Genomic DNA, 23522 nt, shown 5'->3' on the forward strand with positions numbered 1-23522 from the left:
CTGGGGTCCATGCAGCTTCAGCCTGAGCAAATAGGATGTGCATTGAGCGTCTGCTAGTCAGGAGTTCTCCCCACATTTGTATCAGTATCAACAGTTACGGAACCAAAACAAAAATTTTAAAAATAATTTTAAAAAATCACCTTTTGTGTGTCCATGTTACAGCTGCAGGCCTTATCAGCACATACAGTGGTATTTTCATATGTGCATTTGTTTCACATATGTATTTTTCATATTTTTATTTTTCATAATTGTTGCTTTAACGCCACACTCTTCCATCAATTATTATTGTCTGTTTCAATACATTGGTCGTCTTCCCTTCCTTTACTTGCTGTTGTCATTTATAGTGAGCATTTTCACATGGACAGCTATCCTCTTACTTTGAATGCTGCGTTAGGGTTTATTCTAGGAATGCCACCCTTTATCTAAGTGGGATTTTCCATTGGTTAAATAATAGAAGGCTGATTTATCTGTTAAGCTGATTAAAGCATGGTATCAAAGGGTGAGTTAAATCATGAGTGTATCAGGCACCCCAATAGCATGGTAGGAAGAACCCCGTTATGTGTTTTACAGATACTGTCCAGTGATTCCAGAAGAAAGTTGTCAGAAAGCTCAGAGTGATTAAGTAACTTCCCAGGGTCTCAGTGCTGTGCAATGTGGAGCCAGTGTTCACACAGCCAACACGGGGACATGAGGAGGAAGAACACAAGATAAAACAAGACAGGTTGAGTCCAACTGTGAAAGAATGGCAGCGGAGGACTGCAGGCTTTGAGAAGTGGGGAGGCAGTCGGAACGGCGTGGGAAGACTGCTTGGTGACCCGAGGAGAGAGTGGGTGGGGTGGGAGAAGAGAAGGGCAGAAGGCCCCATGGGATGTCCTGTGAGGAGAACTTGAGCCAAGGAAACAAAAATGAGGAAGAAGCAACAAGTCTTGAGAACACTCCAGTGCCCTAATTTAAGGATACCAGTTTACACACAAGTAGCGTGCTTATCAGATGGCACCCCACTCCAGTACTCTTGCCTGGAAAATCCCATGGATGGAGGAGCCTGGAAGGCTGCAGTCCATGGGGTCTCTGAAGGTCGGACACAACTTAGCAACTTCACTTTCACTTTTCACTTTCCTGCATTGGAGAAGGAAATGGTAGCCCACTCCAGTGTTCTTGCCTGGAGAATCCCAGGGACGGGGGAGCCTGGTGGGCTGCCATCTATGGGGTTGCACAGAGTTGGACACGACTGAAGTGACTTAGCAGCAGCAGCAGCATGCTTATCAAGTGCAGCTTTAAGGAAAGCACTTTATGAATGGAAACGGAAATACAGATCCAGCCAGTGGGGCTCCTCTCTGAGCCTTGGATTGGGTCAGTGTCTGTCCTCTCTTTGTAAAGCCATGCGAGTCTGAGGGGGACAGAGTGGAGAACATGCACTAGGCTGGAGTTAGATGTGGTCTTACCAACAGCTCTGCTCTGAACACAGATAGATGTCCCTGAGTCATCAACACTGCAGGTCTTTGTCCCAACTCTGACATGAAATGAATTAGACCACCTCTGAGACCACCTCTTCCCACTCTTAAAACGCTCTTTCTGGAGTGCCAGAATTCAGTTAGTGTTAGTAATTAGGTGTGATTGGCTTTCTGAAAAAACAGTTTGCAGCTCAGATTTAGTAACTGATTTTTCTCTTCTGTTCTAGAATATGTAAACCACATTCTTAGAAAGGACCCCATAGAAGAATCCCTAGAAAAAAATGACTGTAGCCAACTGGCTGAAATCTGCCCAGAGATTGGAAGGGTGACACACAGCTGCCAGGTGGTCTCTGAGCAGTGGAGGGTGGGGTACTCTCTTAGGGTCAACTCATTAAGGATAAAGGTTTTGATGAGAGTGAGGGAATGAAGCAGAGAAACTGTGTTCTTGGAGACAAATTGCTGTTCACTTCCAAGAAAATCTCATGTGTGGCCTTCACTCATTCTGCAGTTACTTATATCTAATATTCATTCATCCTGTTGTTCAACACACGCTTGTTAAATGTCCAGTATGTGGCAAGGCAATGAGCTAGAGCATGAAACTTACAGACTTGTAGGGAAAGACAGGCAAAAGGTAAATTAGTTGAAATACAGGAAAGCACTGTTATGGTAAAGATAAGAATGCTGTCATAAAGAATAAAGAGGAGACCAATTTAGGGGCTGTCTGGGGAGATAGTATTTAAACTGAGAAGAGATGAGAAGTAGCCTCTCTTGCAGAGAGCCAGACATACTGCATTCCCGGCATCAGCTGTGGAGGCTGAATGGCAGAGAAGAGCTTGGTGTCTTTTGGGAACTGAAAGGATATCAGTGTACTAGGTGATGGTCAGCCAAGGGAGGCCAGAGAGGAGATGAGCTTGGGAAGGAGGGAGACAGGGACAGATTGTGAAGGAAGTCAGACTCACACCTTCCTCCAGTGAGTCACCTGTATCACACTCCCCTCTTAAAGACTGCATTGAACAGCAGGTGTGGTTCTGTCATTCCGGTTACTAAGGCAGTGTGACACTGTGGGGAAGACTCAGTTCCTAATCTAGCTCACCCACCAGATGACCGAGTCCAGTCAGCATTATCAGCTCCTCTAGAGGCCGTGGATTCCTCTTCTGTTAACAGTGGAGGTTAAACTGTCTCTCCTTGTACTGATCATCTACTATTCTATTGTTTCTCTGTCCACTTTCCATTGATTGTGCTCATTTGTCAGATGATACTATAAAATAGTTCCTTACAACATATTAAGTTACTGACACACTTGAGAAATTTGAAATACTGATACACAAACTATCAAATGAATGGAAAGATACTGAGAGTCTTCTTTTGGTTCAAATAATGTAAGAAATCAAAATACTTTTACATTCTTTACCCCTCACAGGCATTTACACTCTAGCTGGGGAGAAAAGGTTATAAACATATGAAAGGTTAAATTACAGCATGCTGACACTGGGAAGAGAACAGACAGGGTCAATCACTGTTCAGACAGTGCTGTACTGTTCTGGCCACAATCCCCAAACCGCATGTGTGGGTCCAGTGCTAAGCCCCGGAGGCACACGGAGGTCCAAGACTGTCCTCCTGACTTCCTGAGAAGAAACGCAGGACTGCAGAGGAGGGAGAGGGTCAGGCTGGCTTGCAAGGCCTGGTGGCTGGAGGGTGATCTGAGCTGCTGTTTGCAGTGCAGGAGAGGGTGGGTGAGCAGTGGAACTGAGGCAGAGTTGGCAGGAGGAGCACAGCGGAGGGCGCAGAGGGCGGGGAGAGGGAGGCCCTCAGGAGGAGGAGAGCCAGGTGGTTGACTGCTAGGCCAAAATGTAGTGTTCATTCAGCAAACATTTGTGAGTGCCTACTGTGCACCAAGTGATAAATATGATTTAGCTACACCTCCTGCCCTCAAAAACCTCTCTTAAAGAGAGAAAGATACAGGAAATTAATAGGTAATAGAAGAAGCAGTCTAGCATCATGTGGAATGTATTCATTTGATTGTAAAAACTTAAGGTCAAAAGGCATTAAAAAAAATTTTTTTTTTCAACTTTGTACCCCAGCCAGAACGTGAAAAGTTCAGAGATGGAAAATGACAAGATAGTTCCGAAAGCAACAGTCACTATACCCGAAGCTGAACAACTGATTGCACCTGGAACACCTATTCAGTTTGACATTGTACTTCCTGCTACAGAATTCCTTGATCAGAACAGAGGCGGCAGGTATGGGCTAATAAGGGAGGTTATTTCTGGGAGAATGTCGTTCCCCTCCCGCCCCCCACCCCCAGAGACCGTCCCCTTCTGGTGTAGAGTTCAGGTGTTAAGCGTTCTTTGAACTGAAGCCCTTGGGATTGTTTTGACTCTGGCTGTCCCCCTAGGCGTACCAACCCCTTTGGTGAAACTGAGGATGCGACATTTCCAGAAGCAGAAGGTAAGTGGCTTGTTTTGTGTGCTTTTTCTTTGCCCAGCACAGAATAATCAGGGCCCTTGAAGTAAGATGTGAAGTCATGTTCCAAAAAGCTTTGACTTGAACTATGAATTGAAATTATGACCCACAGATGTTGTGTGTGAAAACTCATTAGGACACAATGCCGATAGAACAGGTCTAGCGTAAAAACTGAGGGGTGCAAGATTTTCTGCAAGCATTGTACCATTTAGCCACATCCATAACCTTTTTGTAGCTCCTGCAGAGCAATGTTGCTGAATCTAAATCTGCTATCACATTACTGCAAAACAGACTCCAAGAGGATAAAATCCAGATGAGTCATAAATATGCTATTTCAAAAATAACTCATTCTTAAATTTGAAGATGACATGAAATATGGGGGGGGGGATAAAAATTATTTAATTCATTATAATTCAGATTGTTGTCTGATTTACATTCTTGTAAGGTGCATAAGAACATACCCGATAGAGCTAACCTGCTGCCCCACAGAGCTGCAGCTCCCAGCCGGGACAGTTTAGAAGGCTGGCAAGGCCTTTTTAACACAGCTTCCTGACTGAAGCCACAGAATGTCATTAGAATGAAATGCCACTTATGTAAAAGTAGGACTTGTGAAGAGGCATTCCTCATAGCTTTAGGCCAAAAAATGAAAAATGATGTTATTAAATAGGCTGTGCCTCAGATCTGACTCTCTAGCTGACTTTTCACAGTCCACGTTATTTGTTACCGGTCTATACAGAAAACATCAAACTTGTAAAAACTATCTTCATATGGGAGTAACCGTTTATATAACATGTCAGTTATATTTTCCTAATTTGTTTTTTCACCAGTTATTTTTTAGGGGCTAGGATACTAATAGGGAAGACAAGTGAAGAAAATGTAGGCTTCTTACTTTCAAATGGTGGAAAGGAGAACTATTGTTCTTATAGGAAAAAAAAACATCTTTCAAACCTTCTTCATGATTTTCCAGCTGTGATTGCTGTTAGTGTTTGTCAGGTTATGTGTCATTATCAAGAAGCAAATACTGTAAGCTCATTAGCATCAAATAAGTTAACAGTTTGAGACCTCCCAGAGTTTATGGAATGTCATCACTGCCTTTCAGTAATAAATGATGTGCATAAATTGAGTGAGATCCAACATCAGGTCTTACTTTCTTCAAATACATTTTCTTCTATAAGAGGATTTTATCAGCAGGCCAAAGTAATGAATGAATGTTCTATTATCTGGAAAAGCTCATTTTCAGAGAAAAGGTAAGATGATACACTAGTGGTCACCTAGAGTTTTAGTGCTAGAAGGACATTCATCTGGTTTCATTTTATAGATGAAGAAAAAGGTGCTTTTCTAGTCTAATGAATAGTTCCAAACAGACAAAATAATAGACAATAGAAGATTCAGAGCTTTGGTGGTTTGTGGTTTACATAATCAGAGTAATGAGAAGTTTTGGCTTTAGAAAGCCCTTCAGAAAGCAAGAAAAACCTGATGTTGGCCTGTCCTCAGACCAGCACCTGGGTCGGCAGGCAGGAAGTGAACATGATCCTGAGCAGAAAATGCTCTCTTGCAGATTCTCTTTTGCAGCAGATGTTTATAGTTCGGTTTTTGGGATCAATGGCAGTCAAAACAGACAACACTACGGAAGTGATTTACGAAGCAATGAGACAAGTATTGGCTGCTCGGGCTATTCATAACATCTTCCGGATGACTGAATCCCATCTGATGGTCACCAGTCAGACTCTGAGGTATGTTGTTTCATTTTCGGACTTTCTTACAGCTTCTAATTCCCTGTTAAGTCACGTCTAATTGTCTAGAACGTTCACAGTAGAATACTTGTTTGATTGGATTAAGTGAAGACACTATTCATGTTTCTGCTTTGCTTTTTATAACACATTTCAATTTCTTAAGATACACTGGCTAAAAGAAGTGCCCTTAAAGACAAAAGCTGGTTTTTTTAGAAACTGGTATTTTTAGAGGTGAGTGAATCCTACCCCACTGTGCATAAAGATGCTGTCATTTGAGTGTTACTCTCTCTCAGAGCTTGCAAATGAAAGGGCTTGTTTTTTCTCTTTCACCTCAGAGTACTGTGTAATAAAAATTTAAAAACTGTGAAAACAGACCATGAGCCTGCCTGAGATAACTAGACCACCACAAGGAAAATCTGGTTAATATTTCTTGGGCTGAAAATAAAGAAGTCAAGCCATATCAACTACATGATTTGGGGTTTCAAGTAATAAGAGCTGTATGAATGATGGCAAACAGTGGTCAAGCTGTGGTTGGCACAGGTTTTATTAAGACCTGCACTGTCCATACTGCAGCTACATGGAACGTCTGAAACCTAACTCATCTGAACTGAGAAGTGTACAACACATGCCAATATTTAAGCTCTCATACTATCATACCCACCTCAGGGAGAAAGCAAAGTAATTGTTACATTAGTAACATGTCTAGCTGGTAGTATTTTTCATCTATTATATTAATTTCTCTTGCTTTCACTTTTTTCTTGATGCAGCTGCTAGAAATTTTTGAATTACACATAAGAAGCTTACATTAAATTTCTATAGGACAGCAGCACTGCTTTAGACCCTTATTCCTGACTCTGGCATTTATTAGTTGTTTGAACTTGAGCAAGTTACTTAACCTTTGTGCCTCGGGTTCTTCAGTTATAAAATGAAAACAACCTTATCCACTCCACATAGTGTTGTCATGAGGAATGAGTTAATTCATGTAAAACATTTACAGCCATCACTGGCACATAGAAAGGGCTCAATAAATAAATGTTAAGTTTCAAAAAAAGTTAACCAGTACTTCGGCAAAAATCAGAATATAGTTTCTTCCATTTATTAAAATCAGTCCTTTTCATGTGTTACAAACCTACTAAGAATGAGGGTTTTTTTTTTTTTTTACAACGCATTCATTTTAATTGGAGGCTAATTACTTTACAATATTGGGGTGGTTTTTGCCATACAGCCACGGGTGTACATGTGTCCCCCATCCTGAACCCTCCTCCCCATCTTCCCCCACCACCCCTCTGGGTTGTCCCAGAGCACTGGGTTTGAGTGCCCTGCTTCGAGAATGAGGTTCTTATGAATAAAAACTTACATTTATTTAAAGCTTTTCTCCAAGTATGCCCTGGACCTTTCATAGGCATTGGCTCATTGTTCTTATAATCACCACCAAAAAGATGAAATTTATGTAAAAGCACTGGGAAAAAACATAGTGCATCAAAGAACACGATCCCAAAAAAAGTGCAAAGACAACACAGAATGGGAGAAAACATTTTCAAATCCTTTATCTAATACACAGAACTCTCACAAATGAACAAAGGAAAAACTCAGTTTAAAAACGGACAAAGGACTATCTATTCCTCCAAAGATAGATAATTGGCCAAAAGCACATGAAAATATGCTCATGTCATTAGTAACTAACATGTAAATCATATCCAGAACCACTTCATAACCCACTAGGACTATAGATTTTAAAAAAATAGAAAATAGCAGGTGTAAGCAAGTATGTGAAGCAACTGGAACCCACTGCTGGTGGGCATGTAAGATGGGTCAGCCACTGTGGGAAGTAATTTGGCAGTTCCTTTGGAACTTAAACATAGAATTCCATTCCTGGGTTGATAGCCAAAAGAATTTAAAACAAGTGTTCATATGAGAGTACTATACACAATAGCCAAAAGGTAGAGAAATAATTCAATGTCCATCAAAAGATGAATATATAAACAAAATGTGGTATATATGTACAGTGGGATACTACTCAGCCTTAAAAAGAAATGGGGGTTCAAGAGGGAGGGGACGTATGTATACCTATGGCTGATTCATGCTGATGTATGGCAGAAATTAATACAATAGTGTAAGCAATTATCCTCCAATTAAAAATAAATTTTAAAAAATAAAGTTACTACAACAGATGAACCTTGTAAAGATTATACTAATTGAAAGACACAAAAAAGCCACAATATTGTATGATCATTTATATGAAATACCCAGAATAGGCAAATCTACAAAGATTAGTGAGAACTGCCAAAAACTGAGAAGAAAGGAGAACGGGAAGTGACTGCTCTAACGGATGCAGAATTTCCCTCTGAGGTGATGAAGCTGTTGTAGAACTCGATAATGGTGATGCTTGTTCAATCCTGTGATGTGTTAAATATCAAGAATGGTGAATTTGATGTTAGGTGTATTTTACCACTACATACACACACATCCTTATATGAGAATTCGTATGTTTTTAGAAGTCACACAGAAAATCAGATCTTTAAAAGCAAATACAGGTTACCTGTTATACACAGTAAACTATAAGTTTTAAGTTTCCATTTATAGAAAACTTTTACAAAATACTTTGGTTATCCCAACTTAAGGGAAATTGCTTATGATGTATATTTTAAAAATCATTAAATTCATACTGACTAATGAAGACATAAATTATTATTTAGCTTTGTAGCTTAAAATTCCATGCACATTTTGTTAACCACCTCTTTGAAGTTTACGGAGGTTCTTATCCCAGTTTTACGAAGCAGATGAGAGAAGTCAGGGTAACTTGCATAAGATAAAAGTTAGTATTCAGGAATTTAGTCTTGAGCCCTCTGATGATAAACATTGTGCTTTAACAAATATATTTTTCAAATTGTTTCCATGGGGTAGGAGACAGCTTTGTTGAAATATAATTTTACATACTGTATAATTTACCTATTTGCAGTGTTTTTTAGTATGTACATACTTGTACAACTGTCACCCAGTTTTAGAACATTTTCATCATCCCCCCGCAAAAAACTCACACCCATTAGCAGTCACTCCCTTTCCCCTGCAACCTGCTCAGTCCTAGCCACTAATCTGTTTTAACAGATTTTCCTATTCTGGACATTCCATATAAATAGAATTATAACCATCTTTTAACAAAGCAAATAGATATTTCACTTTCACTTATGAAACAGCACATCAGTAATAACTTACAAATTTCTACTTTCTAAAACATAGTATTGTGTATGTATCTATAAAATAACAGTAAATTCTCTAAGGTAGTTTTCTCAGACATGGATGATGCTTAAAATCCTTTTAAGAGAGTATCTAGAATACCTTCCTAAAGTTACTCCTCCTACACCCAAACTGACAGTTTGGTTAAATCTGGGAATAGTTCTGTTAGGGAACAGTTCTGTTAAATCCCTTAACTGTTCTCACCTCTACCCCATGTTTTTGAGAAAACTTGTTAAAACTGAGAAGTATATGGTTCTGGTACTTTAAGAGAAACAGGCTGATAGGAATTTCTGAGACGGCGGCTGCAGAGTATTATCCATCCATGTTAATTTTTCTGGAGAATTATAATGCTGCCTCTTTGGATAAGCACTAAAATACTGTGAAATCCACTATTTGCCATCATCTTCCATTAAAGATGCCCTGAGGTTTAACTGCACAGGTTCGGTCAAGGCAGAAACCAGGGCACTCACTCCTTTTGGATGGTCCCATGGTGCTCTCACCTTGCCCTCAACCAGACAAAAACATATGAAAATATGTTTTCATATTTAAAGTTTTGTGTGGTTTCCTTCTGAAGTTCTACAAACTCATCTAAGAATATAATTTTATCCAACATTTGTGATATAATGAATCTCTTAAAATTTCAGGTTGATAGATCCCCAGACTCAAGTAACAAGGGCCAATGTAAGTACCCTGCTGCATGCTGACTGTAGTGATTACTCTCTAACTCACCTTTGTGGTCACCGGAAACACACTGTGCACTTAAAAAACTTACTTGCCAATTAAACATCACCAGTAGTGTGCACTGTTTTTATGGAAAGTGAAAGTGAAGTCACTTAGTCGTGTCTGACTCTTTGCGACCCCATGGACTGTAGCCCACCAGGCTCCTCCGTCCATGGGATTCTCCAGGCAAGAATACTGGAGTGGGTTGCCATTTCCTTCTCCAGGGGATGTTCTCGACCCAGGGATCGAACCCAGGTCTTCCGCATTGCGGGCAGATGCTTAAACCTCTGAGCCGCCAGGAACCCTAATTCATTTGTTGCATAGTAATAGTCTATTCCTGTTTTTTTCTAGTTTGAACTCACCAGTGTCACCCAGTTTGCTGCTCATCAAGAAAACAAGAGACTGGTTGGCTTTGTGGTCCGCTTGCCTGAATCCACAGGCGGAGAGTCTCTGAGCACATATGTTTTTGAAAGCAACTCAGAAGGCGAAAAGGTCTTGTTATTTTCTTCATCTTAAGATGCCACAAAGGTGGCCGAAATAGCAGCTCAGTTGGGAGAGCATTAGACTGAAGATGCCAAATATTTCAGTCCAGAGATATTTAAAGGGTTATTTTGCACAAACCTCTTCAACATTTAGTTAACTACTCTTCAGGTCCCCACTGAGGAGTTTAAGAATACCTTCTACGAAGGCCCCACTGAAAACTGGAGTAAAACTTCCATATGGAAAGTACCTATCAAGCAAAAAGAGTGAAGAACTTTAATGGTGAAATATAATTGCTTAGGAGAGATTAGGAAATGTTAAAAAGCAGATCACCTTAAATTTCTATTTTTAAAAGTTACAATGGAGAAAATCTTTTCTCAGGGAGGAAACCAAGGAAGCAGATGTAAAGAAAAGTACATCTAAACCGTTCTTTAGTATGAAACTCTGTGGCTGCCTTTGCTACTTGGAATTAATCAAAATGATTCAACCTTCTTTCAGGAAGTATCTGTTAAGCACTGTGTGTATGAACATGCAGTGGCTAAATATGGTTGAGAGGAAAAAAGTATCTGGTAAGAATTTTAGACTGTTTAATAAGGTCAGTTTGCACTTAACATAAAGTGGCAACAGGAGACCAGTACAGGTGGATGCTAGTGTTCCGAAGCCCCATCTGACGAACTTCCTACAGCCAGATCCTCTGCCTCCGTGGTGATGTGATCAGACTGTGACCTCACTATACTTTCAGAGTCACATTTTCTTCTAAAGTTCTTATCCTTTTCTGCCTTTGCCAAACACTGCTTTTCTTTTTTTTGCAGATATGTTATGCTATTAATTTGGGAAAAGAAATCATTGAGGTTCAGAAGGTAAGGTTCATTTTAGTGCTGGCTGAACAACTCAAAAGGTATCTGTATACTTACCTCTCAAAAAGAAAAGCGATGCTCACTAGGCAGGGTGGCCACATCTGGGACTTCCTTTTAAGCCTTCTGTGTGCCAGGCATTTCTGATCACCTAGTTCCTGTCACTGGAAACACGTGGCGTTGCTAACAAATACCACGGCTACAGCCTTGGTGGTTGGCTAGGTTTCCTGTTTCAGATTAAAGGACACTCACTAACCAGTATCTGCTGTGTGCTCTAAGGCCTCACTCCCCAGTGTGGTCACAGGCCCAGCAACACTGACTGAGATGTTATCTGGAAACTGTCTGGAAGTGAAGACTCTCAGACCTATCAGTAGTACCCAACTAATTTTTGAGAGCAAATTCTGTGTAAGAAAAATCCTTGCGGTTATAGCAGTGAGCCAGAGACACAGTTCCTGCCCCCAGGGGCTTCTAGTTCAGCACTGCCCAGAACTTTCTGCAGTAACGGAGATGGGCTGTTTAATATGCAGATTGAATGTGGCTAGTGTGACTAAGGAACTGGATTTGAAATTTTTAGTTTTAACTAATGTAAATAGTAACGTGTAGCTAGTGGGTATCACACTTGTGCAGTTCTAATCCATCAGGGAGGGGCAGGCAGGTCAAGGACTAGGACCAACATAATGAAAAAATAAGACTCGCGGCAAGTTTGTATCTTATGGTATGGATCAGAGTTGCCAAACTTTCTATAAAGGGCCGGAAGATAAACCTTTCCAGGCTCACCATCTCTGCTGCCAAACTACTCAACTCTGCTGTTTTAACATAAAAGCAGCCATAGTATGTAAATGAATTGGCATGGCTATATTCCAATAAAACTATAAAAACAAGTGGTGAGCCAAACGGCCATAGCTGGCAATTCTTGGTATAGAGTAAAAGGAAAAAAAGGGGTTTAAAGACAGCGGTCCGGGCTGTGAAAGAAATTCCTCTCTGGACTCTTTCCACAAAGATGATTCTGAGTTTGCTATGTAAATGGTATTTTGGCTGACAGGTACAACCTTAGCCTAGTTTTTGGGAGAATACAACTGAGGTTTTTTTTTTTTTTTTTTTTTTAAGAGATGTAAGAAGGTATACCTAAGACAAGAGTCAGAAGAAATGAGGCTAGATTACAGAATATAATGACAACCAAACCAAAGGGGTTTTAAGTGCATTTTAAGTGTTTTCTTTTCTCCTTCTTAAACTCCCGTAACTTCAGGATCCAGAAGCACTGGCTCAATTAATGCTGTCCGTACCACTAACCAATGATGGAAAATATGTACTATTAAACGATCAACCAGATGACAATGATGGAAGTCCAAGTGAAAATAGAGGCGCAGAATCTGAAGCATAACTTCCTTGCGCCTCTGGGTGAAGAGCACCCAGGAAGGAGAGCTACCTCCTTAAGGGTTTTCAACCTCTCTGATACATACAGGCACACCACCTGGTTTCAGAATGCTGACAATCGCTTGTGGAATGTACTCTTGATGCCTTGATACTGAGACTTGGGAGGGAAACAGTAAGAAATGGTTGACAACATACCCATCTACAAATGTTATTTTAGGTGCTTTGTGGTAAGTCCTTCTCTTAGATTGCATTGTTCAGTGCTCAGAATGAAAGCTATGAAAAAAATGCATTGTTCACTTTATTTCAATGTCATCTCTTTTTCAGTATCCTTTAAAAAAAATGGTAAACGTCTAGATTTATAATTTGATAGACACTAAATATTTCCTATTAATATAATCTATTTTTGTATTTTAATGAAACTGTAAGTGCCTGTCATTCGGAAACTGGTCTGTTTATAATCAAGTCTGTCTCATCATTTGACCTAACAGAATTCATTTGTGCGGTCAGGTGATGAGCCCTGTGCTTTGAAGTCCGGGCCGCGAGCACTAGCAGAAATGCAGGCTAGTTTTGGTAACTGTTCAAACATCACACGATAAAAGACGGGCAGTAAGTACCGCAAAAGGTGTCTGACTTTACAGTGGAGCCTTAACGAACCAGCATTTGGAAGTGTATGGGCCTTTAGATACTGTTTTTAGGGGTGGAGCACCATGGACAGTGTACAGCTCCACCAATTTCTATTTCTTCTGAGCCAGACCCTCCTTAAAGAAGGGAACCAATGAATTTTTAAACTCACTTGAAGCACAGCTGGCCATGGGGCTTGGTAGAAAAGTTCCTATTTTCACCCTGACACATAAGTTCCAGACATCCTAGCCCGTTAGGAAATAAGCGTAATGATCTTTAATTGATACAATGTATTTAATTATAACCAAGTTCAACAGAAATACCACTGTCTTTGTAATAAATTAACCTAGCAATAAACGCTAGCAAATAAAAACTATCATTGTTTCTTTTTCTTTTTGTGATTATTTTCTACAACATCCATGAAAGAAAACTAAAGCTGTTTCTATAGCTTGAACAGCTAATTAAAAACAAAAAACAAAAACCAAACCCCAGGACATAATGAAATCGCAGCAGAGGGTTATGTATTATGCAAGGTGAGTGGAATAACGTGGTCTCAAGGCCAAATTTTTAAAAGGTGCTGCTTTTTAAATGGATTAATAAAACAACTTTTGTAACTCAAAATTAAGAGGTGCCATCAGAAACACAGTGAGCTGGTCAAAACAGTATGAAATTATACACCATAAAATCCTAGCATAACCATAGTCGCTCATAGCTCAGCAAGTTCTGACAAGCTTCAAGAGCCACACCCCCTGAATGCTTGCTTAGAACTGTTCAGGGTGTAAAATAATATATCTACATAATAAAACTCAATAAAAATTGATGTTTTTAATTAAAAAATTTTAATAATGTGTAGCCTATGGAAAGTATGGAAGTTCCTTAAAAGATGAAAGAGAGCTACCATATGATCCAGCCTGGGTATGTATCAGTCCTGGCTATGTATCCAGTAAAGATGAAAACTAATTTAAAAGATACATGCAGCACTATTTACACAACAGACAACTGGCTTAAAAAGATGTGACAAACAGGCTTGTTACTCGGCCGTAAAAAAGAATGAAATATTGCCACTGGTAGCAACATGGAGGAACCTAGACAGCACTATACTCAGGGAAGTCAAAGAGCCATGTATCACTTGTATGTGGAACCTGGAGAATAATATAAATCTATGTACAAAACAAAAACAGACCGAGGCACAGAAAACATAGAACAAAATACAAAATGAAATACAAAATTAACTGAGCATCTTCCCAGGAGATAGTGGAGGACAGAGGAGCCTGCTGTGCTGCAGTCCATGGGGTCGCAAAGTCACACGACCTAGTGACTGAACAACAAATTCAGCAAACACACATGAGCAAAGATTAGTATCCAGAATATATAAAATATTCCTAAAATTAGTAAGAAAAAAAAATGAAAAAAAAAAAAGTCATGGAAACATTTCATAGGAAAAAAAGCTCAAACAGAAATACGTTCAATCATATAAAAATCAAGGAAATTCAAATTAAAACCACAGATATGATATTGACCAGACTGCAGAAATCCAGCTCCTGGCAGGGAATGGGAGTCACCTCACCTGCTTCTGGGATGGGACAACAGCCTGGCATTCTCTTCCAGTGAACCTGCAGGTCCACCGGGCCTTACCGCCAAGGAGGGTCACTTGTGACACACACCCGGGGAAATTCCACACACGTTCCCAGGGACAAGTACAAGGACGATTAGAGCAGCGCTATTCACAGTATCCCGAATTTGGAAATAACGCAGATCTTATCAACAGACCAAGTATCTAGGTGTTCATGTAATCCAGGATGAGGGAAATAAAGCTAAATGAACTAGATCTATATACATCAACATGGATGAATTTCAAAAGTGATACTGAATTAAAGCCTAAGCACACAGAATACATTTATATTAACTTTAAAAAATAACAAAAACATCACCATATTATTGTTTAAAATAATGACAGTTGTAACCCTCAAGAAAAACACAGTGCACTGTGGTTCCCTCTGCAGCAGAAAAGGGAGCAGAGCAGGAGTAATGGGAGCATCCAAGCTCATAACCCACCTGGTGGCTACACAGGCATTCTCTTTTCGATCACTAAATAGTACATACATACTAATATGCTTTTGCATGTATCCGATTTTTAAATAAAAATTTAAAATTCAGAAACAGTGGGTGACTCCCTTTCTCTCAACTGAAATGTGCATTAATGCATAGGAAAGCCCTCTAAAAAATTCACAAGTACCAATGTAAATGAAAGGTGGGAGGCAGGAAAATGAGACCTTTTCTTAGGCAGCTGGCCTCACCAAACTGATCTCCCAGCACTGCCTTTCGCTGTTTGGCCCTGTGTCAGACCACCTTCAGGGAGGGGCAAGACCTGCCTCACGCTGTCCACTCCACTGAGCTACAGAGTCAAATACAGACTGTTTATCTTCAAACTTTTCAACAGCTAATAATTACATGCCAAGTAAATTTCTGCCAATAGGAACAACCATAGTAATAGCTAGTATTTATAGCAGTTACTGTTTCCTAATAAAGTGGCTTCATACATATTAACTAAATCCTCAATCTATGAATGATATTATTACACCATTTTAGGCCTCAGGAAATGACGCACAAAAAGGTTAGTAAACTTGTAAGCAGCAACTCAGGATTCAAATCCCTCCTGGTTCTCTATGCTTCTGCTGCATATTAGCACACAGAAAACCAGAGACAAAGCAACCTCCAAATGTTTCAATGCATTCATCTCTGATGATTCTGATATTCAGTAATTACATCAACTTAAAAGTGCACCTTTAATGCCTGATTACCTTTTGTACACATTCTGCAATGTTTACTGTAACACTACCACCTTTATATAAACAGGAGAGTCTGGGTACAGAAGTGTTAACTTTTTGGCCCCCCACATTAATGATAATGACTGCATTACCAGAGAATGTTTCAATACACAAAGATCTTACATTACAAGGTGACTCCAGAATTACATCAGATCTACACGGACTGAGAGAGAAATTTCACCTGTTTTCCCCAAGTATGTTCTCCACTCATGGGAACCAGTGCTATTAGGTAAACCAGGTGATAAAGAAGAACCAAACTATTACAATAGAGGAAAATATCTATATACTTGCCCAAATCAACCTTTCCTATAAGAAATTCCTATATAAACAACTCTCATTTGTCATCACCATCTGAGTTCACTGCACAGTTCTATGACTTCACTTAATAGACCCACTTATTCTGGACTCCTTTTTTAAAACTGAAATCTGTGACAATCTAAACTTTTAATTGTCCTAACATCTAAAAACAAACAAACAAAAAAATGTGGCATTAAATCTTGTAAGAAAAGGAATACCATCAGTCCAAAACTTCTGCAACTTAAGCTGGATAAAGAACTAAAATTATTAAAACTGGCTAAAGTCCACCATTTATATTTGGCCAGTCCAGCATAAAAAAGTAAGAGGACAATGTATGTGATGGTATTGTCTCACCTTTCCCACAACCTTACAAATTTACCACCTCAGAAGAGAAAAGCAGAACATCTTCTCCAGCATAGTATTTAGAACGCTCTCCTTTATTACGCTGTTCCAGTCCAAGACATGACTGCAAATGGCACTACAGCACCACAGATTAATCATCCCCTCCCAGGAGTAAGATTTAAAATTATACACTCATTTGGGTTCTTTTATTTGAAAACAGCAAGCAACAGAAAGATTAAAAATATAAAAAGGAAAGAGAACAAAAAGTCCACCTGGACTACACAGAGGAGCCAATACCAATTTTATACTTGAAATGTCTTGCCTATATGCTTGCAAGCATTTGTTTAAAGACATTTCCACATACTATTAAAGGGAACTCCAGAAAGAGTAAGAACTACTGGTTTAAGACATTCAATTCTGAACAAACATCCAAAGGAAGTAAATTTTGGAAATTGCATTTATTCATGTTCTATTATACATATTGTATTCTCTTAGAACTGGGGGAGAGGAAAGCCCCCACTTAAGGGAGATAACAAACTTACCATCTTTTATAAAATCTAATTAGAATTGACAATGTTATGGTTAGTCTTTAATTCCTGAGAATTTGAACATTAAGTTTTCTGTGAATTCACAACAAATGTGCACACAAATTTTAAATTGCAGTATGTCTGAAAAAAATGAAAATGTTAACATTAATACACTGGCAAGGAAAACCATCATCTAAACTGTGCATTAACTTAGGTGTGAGACACTCAGCCCTGCTGCTCTGCACTGCAACAGCATTTAAATATGCGTAATCTTTTTCAGAGATGTCAAATAAGTAAATTTATTATACCTTATCCAGTCTGCAGTGACACATTATTTTGAACTAAAGGTAAAACTTGATCTCTCACATTTTTCATAATCATAGGTATCCATGGAGTCAGCATGTGACCTCTATCTAGTATGGATAAAATAACTGACATGTGGGGAAAATGACAGAAACCTTTGATTCTCTTCTAATTAGAACTTCTATTAAAGGAAACGATTTTAGGGAAGTTAGAGAAGAAAAAAAAAGTAATACTGTTGCTATGAAATGGTGACCAATTTGATAGAGTCAAATGCAAGATCATTACTATAAACATTTAAGACAAAATATAAATTATTAATTATGCAGCATGCTTCAGGGCCATTTCTACAATTAGTATGAATTACAAATATTAAATGCCTTTAATCCATCCATTGTACATAATTCTATAAGTCATGTTGACACAATAAAAAACATTTCCTACCTATTCTGTTTCTTCTGAATTTTAACAGTGAAAGTGTTTATCTTGAGCTGGGAAAGTTACCCTGACTGTGACCAATGAGAACAGACAGGGCATTGTACACCCATTCCAAAAGCTGGAAATCAAACAACGTTAGAATTACTCACAAAATTTACCCAAAGAAATGCTTTATAGGCAAGTGCAACGGAAAAATCAAGTATTTCCTAAAATAACATTAGTATTACATGTAAAGTTTCAAACTTTGTTTTCACTGTAAAGGTATCATTGTATTATATTAAAATATTATAGGCCATGATTAACCATTTTACTATTAACTGATATAATCTTTACAAAAATAAAGCTAATAATAGCTTGTCCAGAACTAAATTTACTCTAAATCTTTCTGTACTTTTTAAATCGGTAAAATGATTTAGTTATTTAGAACTTCATTCTCACAGTGGTAATTTTTTTAAAGCCTGCACAGTGCTAAATCTGATTTCTTAGATTATACTTGGTTTAAAGAAAAAAAATCTGCCCAAACCATCACCAAGACTTCAACTGAACCCAATGTAGAAGAAACCTGAGTTTGGATGTAGAAATAAGAATTCATTCAGTTTTCTCTGGTATCATATATGCCTTCAGCCAAAAGTAAAGCGTCAAGCAGGACTCTATGGCTTTATCTGTATTTTCCTCCATCTTGAGTATTAAGTAAATCTTAAATTTAAAGCAGTTGTTGGAGGTTAAATCAGTTCTCAAAGCAATGTAAACGAGTTATAAAATACCTCACCAGACAGCAGCAGCTCTTGTGAGTCACGTGACATTAACAACGAGCCAGTTCACACTGTACATAAAGGATACACCAGGGCCTCACCTCTAGTGTCAAGACCATCTTCATATATCCCTTTTATAAGAATATTGATATGTATGCTTCATGAATTTCAGCCTCAACTCCTTTTGTTTAAACATATTTACTGGCTGTACATAGTATATGCACTGAATTTCCAATGACTGAGACAAATATGGATCAAAGACCTACGCAAATACAAATTATAAACATTCATGTAGATTATAAGAGATCTGAGGTGGCAGTTTAGGAATGTGGGTTAACCTTTTAACACTTCATTTCAAATACCGGTTCCCAAGCAGGCACACCAAGCCTAAAGTCCAAGAAAAAAATCTCATCTTTAAATCTCATTCTCAACCTTCGAAAAGTACAGCTTTTAGACGGAGAATGGACTTCACTTTAGAGCACTGCCTTAGAGAGATGCAGCATCTAAATGTTTCCCAGAGATGTGGCCCAGGAAACACTCTGTTATTAGCTTATAACATCCATTCCACGTACAATTCTGATGATCTCACAGGGGAAACGCAAACCATCAGTATCATTTGACAACAGGATCTGCAGACACCGTGCTGTCGGACAGGTCTCCATTGCTTGTTTTAGTCTCTTCTGAAAGCATGAGTAAAAATAATGGACATATTTATGTTCATTTAAAAAAACAAACTAAAATTGAGAAGGACAATATTGCTAAATTTCAAATGAACAGAATGTTGCATCTACCAAATACTTCTCTAATATCACAAATTATATGCAGTTTATCTGCCTTCATGTTTTAGAACTCCAGGCTAAATACTGCAAATGTGATGTTCTGACTAGTTTGTAATCGGGGTGTGGAACTGTTGAGACATCAGAACTATGTCTGGAGTGGGGTTGTTTTCACACTGCACGTTCCCCCATGTGGGTGAGGAAATTGTAGTGCTGTTACTGGTAAAAACATGACTGCAAATTCACATATAAAATTGTCCAGAATGAATCCCTTCCCAATTATGTTTATAATTTATTTTTAAATGTGATTTTTTTATTATGAACATAATAAAGTGAATTTCTGGCTTTTTGTGCAAAATGTCATATGCATATACTTCATTAACAGAGCAAAACTATTTAGCTAATACATTTAGCAACTCTGACAACTCTCAGCAACCTTTAGCTAACAGCCCTATAGCAGAGCCACCACCCAGGCATCAGGCAGCTATCTGGGTGACATATATTAACCCCAAACCCCAGAGAGTTCCTAAAGAACAGCAGTCCAAAGCAAGGAGCTCTCCTGAGACTGCAATGTTCATTTTGTCTTAATGCTCTAGGCCTTCAAAGTAAACATCCAGTCCACCTGCAGACAAGGTTCTGGCATCACGACAGGCCTGACACAGCCTACGCAGTAACTGAATTACTGAATCTAAACTCTTAGATTCTAATCTAAACTGAACTCACAGTTCAGTTACTAATCTAAACTCTTCACAGTTTAGATTATACTGACTCAGATCCTTCCAGATGACTCTGCTAAATACTATTTTTAAATGAACCCAAAAGTAGTAAATACGTATTTTTTCATTTAATAAATACTGAGTATCTTCCCAGCAACAGCCTGAAATCATTTTTCAAGCACACAATTATCAATACTTACTTAGTATAGATTCCAAAAATGCTTGCATATGCTAGTAATACTGATGTAACATTATCAATAGGGAATAGGGTAATGGATGTAAGTGGTCTACAGAAATGAATGATCTCTTCAGTGTGAAATAATTAAAAAATTTAACTGATAAGATTAATAAAAATATCGTAGTTCATGAAGTTCTTTTATTCTTGATCGCTGTGTGATATAAGAAGAAAGCAAGCAGGGCAAACACGAAGCCCGTGAAGCTGCTGTACGTAGTTCTGAGCGTCCAAAGAGGAAGCCTAAGTGGCATAACTTCCATAACAGAAAAAGGAAATAACCATTTTTCAGAGAAAACAACTGGTGCTAAATTTCAAATCTGAGAAATGATCATGAGGGTCCCTTAAATATGAAATACTGAAGAATTTACATCCACATAGATTGTATCTGACAGAATCCTCTCCCCAGTGACCATCAGTTATGGCTGTACTGCTCTGATTCTCCAAGGTCTGGCTATAGAGGAGCACAGGAGGCTATTCACTCTGATACTGAAACAGTCTTGACTGTTATGCCTCCTGAGACACCTGGCCCAGGCATTCAGTCAACATCTAGTCATCAGCAGTTCTGCACTCAGCAGCATTTAGTCTCCTCTAATCTGTTCTTTCTCATCTGCTAACAGTTGAAGGGAGAAAGAAAAAACCCAAACTTTGTACAATTTTAAATTAAGATGAACTGAATAAAGTGTTATTCCAGAATGAAATGCATGTTAAATTTCTTTTCAGTTTCATAAATGATCCACTTAGGCTTTCCTTAAAAAAAAAAGGACATTTCTAGGTTTATATATTTTTTCAAAAAGAAAAGTCTGACTAAATAAAATGGGGTATTCAAATCTATTATTGATGAAAGATTTACTAGTCTTTCCAAATAAAAGCCACTCACTAACCTTCTTTCTCTTTCTTTTCTTGGTTTTCTTCAGCCGCAGTCTTGTCAGCTCTGAAGAAAATTCTTGCACTGCTCAGTGAGAAATACAGCAATTCAAATTCCTAAGTAAATAAAAATATCAGAAATAAAAGTTGAAAATATGTATTTTAGCAAAATATCAAAATTACCATATTTAATATCTCTTCATTTTTCTAAAATGCTCTAGTGAGTGCAAATCATAAATACAGAAACTGAACGAAGCAATCCATCCATTTTTAAAGATACGGGTCAAATGGCTTCCAAGTACCATTCATTTAAAAATATACTCTTTATGACCACTGTTCATCTCACCTATTAAAATGGGAGTTTCAATACGATTGACATTTCTTCAGTGATCAAGAAGTAATGGGTATTAAAAAGTCAAACCAGATTTGACTATTATTCTCCTCTACCTGTAGATAAACATCCAGTCGTTTCTGAGTGAGATTCATGGTTTGTAGTAGTTTTTCATCCTGACTAGTCGACTGTACATTCTGTTGCTTAGCAACTGCTCTCATCTCCTTCAGGTATTTCTCTCTAACAGACTGGAACCAATGAAGTGAGTCAAATTCCTGGTACTGATCCAAAAGCTTCAGAATGTAAGCCACACCTAGTCATCAGCAAAACCAAAATCAAATTACAATGTGTACACAGACTGTATTCTACTCTACCAATAATTCTTAAAATTAACCATTTTAAAATTAATCCTCTTTCCAATTACACTTTACAGCACAAATGAGAAGTTTAGCAACATGGCTTAATTCCTCCTTAAAAAGATGTGATCCTATAAAGAAATTTTTTTAAAAAAGCCAATCAAGAAGATAAAAAGAAATAATATGGCTATGAAGATCTGCAGATCACCTGGAGATAACATAGGGCTATAAGAGTGGTTCTACTGCTAAACAGACAAGTGAGGAAACTACAAGGAAACCAGAGAAACTAAATAAAAGATGGTCAGACTGTAAAACTACAACAAAAACAAAGCCTAAATAATTAATCCAAGTGATCAGCAACACCAAAGGAGCAGGAACAGCACAAATGATGGGAAACAAGTATTACCAATCAGATGACCCAGCTAAAAAGTAAACAGTAAATAAACACAGCTTGTGAAAAACAAATCTACGCAGAGCACACAGACCTATTCTCAAGCAAACATTTCAAAAAATTCATTGTAAGGTAAACACAAAATTCATGGGAAAAGAATTTCACTAAGCTTACCCATGGCAAAGCCATCATCAGTAAAGGCAGCTCCAATTTTATTTTTTTTATTCAACTTCTCCTTGCAACTAATGGAATGCTCTACAAAGTTGAGGGTCTAAAAAGATATAACAACATATGAGAGAAACGACTGTGCTAAAAAGAGTCAGAATTTAGTTCCTAAAACAGACATTTCAAAAATTATAAATAGAATCTCTTCTAAGTTCCTGCCTTTTTGATTTGAAACACTTGCCTCATATAAAAAGCTTCTTGGTGAGATCACAATATGTGTAAGTATCTCATAATGGCTCTTTTCCAAATCCTTTAAATGTCAGCACTCCCTCAATCACCACTTAACCCAAGCACAGTGCCTTGTTATAAGATTCATTCTAAAATATCATGCACATTTTACAGATGAAGGGACTAAGGCTTGAGAAGTTTAGTAACTTCCTGAAAGCCATAATCTAAAGCAAAGCTGAGTCAGAAAAGTAGGTCTGCTTTACTTAAAAGCTTAAGTACTCTGAAACACAGCAATGCTTACTTCTGCCCACCCAATTCATGCTATAATAGTCTTTCTTTTTTTTTTTTTTTATTTGTTTATTTTTTCATCAGAAATCACTTTATTAGGAGGCCAGAGAAACCTCAAAGACCCACAGTCCTAGCAGCCAGACTATTAATTGGAGTCGTTCCAGAAGACTCCATTCTTGAGACTTGAAAGACAGCTTAGGGAACAGATAAATAGCCTGAATTTGGAGTTATTCAGAGCTCAGTTTAGACTTAACTTGGCCAGTGACAACTGGGTGGGCTGGGGCACATTATTTACCTTGCAGGGTCTTGATTTCTTCACCTCTAAAATCCATAGTATTGGACGCCCCTTGCAGGGAAGGTTGAAGCAAACCAGAAGCAAAGCGTGCGCTGTGCTTGGCACAGTTGGAGCTCAGCGAATGTTGGCCTCTCTTCCTTCCCAGATGAAAGACCATTTATCTAATACATGTGTGCATTCCATTCATAAAATGTTTCTGAAGTATGGTGGGGAAACCTGGAAGGCATTAAGGGAACCCCTCTCGACCCCGTGAATCCACAAAGGCATCAGGGCTGTAGTATCAACGCAAATGAGCAAAGCACGACAAGAGAGGCCACAGCCTGTGCAAAAAAGAGGCCTAAGTCTAAGCCCGTCTGGTACTTGGAGATGTTGAGACAATGAAGGAAGGATTTTTGACAGAGCTACTTGGACCTTCCTCCCCTCCCCAGCACATTCATTTTTTTTTTTTTTTTTGGTTTTGTTG

General features: G+C 38.4%; 2 protein-coding genes across 2 annotated transcripts in view; one reads left to right on the plus strand and one right to left on the minus strand.

Annotated features, from left to right (window-relative positions):
• The window catches only part of APPL2 (adaptor protein, phosphotyrosine interaction, PH domain and leucine zipper containing 2), a 51379-nt gene extending 38076 nt beyond the window's left edge, over positions 1–13303 (plus strand). The window contains exons 15-21 of the mRNA XM_010853390.1: positions 3533–3691; positions 3847–3899; positions 5473–5647; positions 9526–9562; positions 9953–10093; positions 10894–10941; positions 12182–13303. Coding sequence (XP_010851692.1) covers positions 3533–3691; positions 3847–3899; positions 5473–5647; positions 9526–9562; positions 9953–10093; positions 10894–10941; positions 12182–12316 — 748 coding nt within the window. The 3' untranslated portion in view covers positions 12317–13303. The remainder of the gene's footprint in view (positions 1–3532; positions 3692–3846; positions 3900–5472; positions 5648–9525; positions 9563–9952; positions 10094–10893; positions 10942–12181) is intronic.
• Positions 13304–16471: 3168 nt separating this feature from the next.
• The window catches only part of KIAA1033 (KIAA1033 ortholog), a 63949-nt gene continuing 56898 nt past the window's right edge, over positions 16472–23522 (minus strand). The window contains exons 30-33 of the mRNA XM_010853391.1: positions 22258–22354; positions 21453–21649; positions 21023–21122; positions 16472–19094 (exon numbers count right to left, since the gene is read on the minus strand). Of these exons, the coding sequence (XP_010851693.1) occupies positions 19027–19094; positions 21023–21122; positions 21453–21649; positions 22258–22354 (462 nt within the window). The 3' untranslated portion in view covers positions 16472–19026. The remainder of the gene's footprint in view (positions 19095–21022; positions 21123–21452; positions 21650–22257; positions 22355–23522) is intronic.

This window comes from Bison bison, unplaced genomic scaffold, assembly GCF_000754665.1.
Source record: "Bison bison bison isolate TAMUID 2011002044 unplaced genomic scaffold, Bison_UMD1.0 scf7180017864327, whole genome shotgun sequence".
Classification (NCBI taxonomy): Eukaryota; Metazoa; Chordata; class Mammalia; order Artiodactyla; family Bovidae; genus Bison; species Bison bison.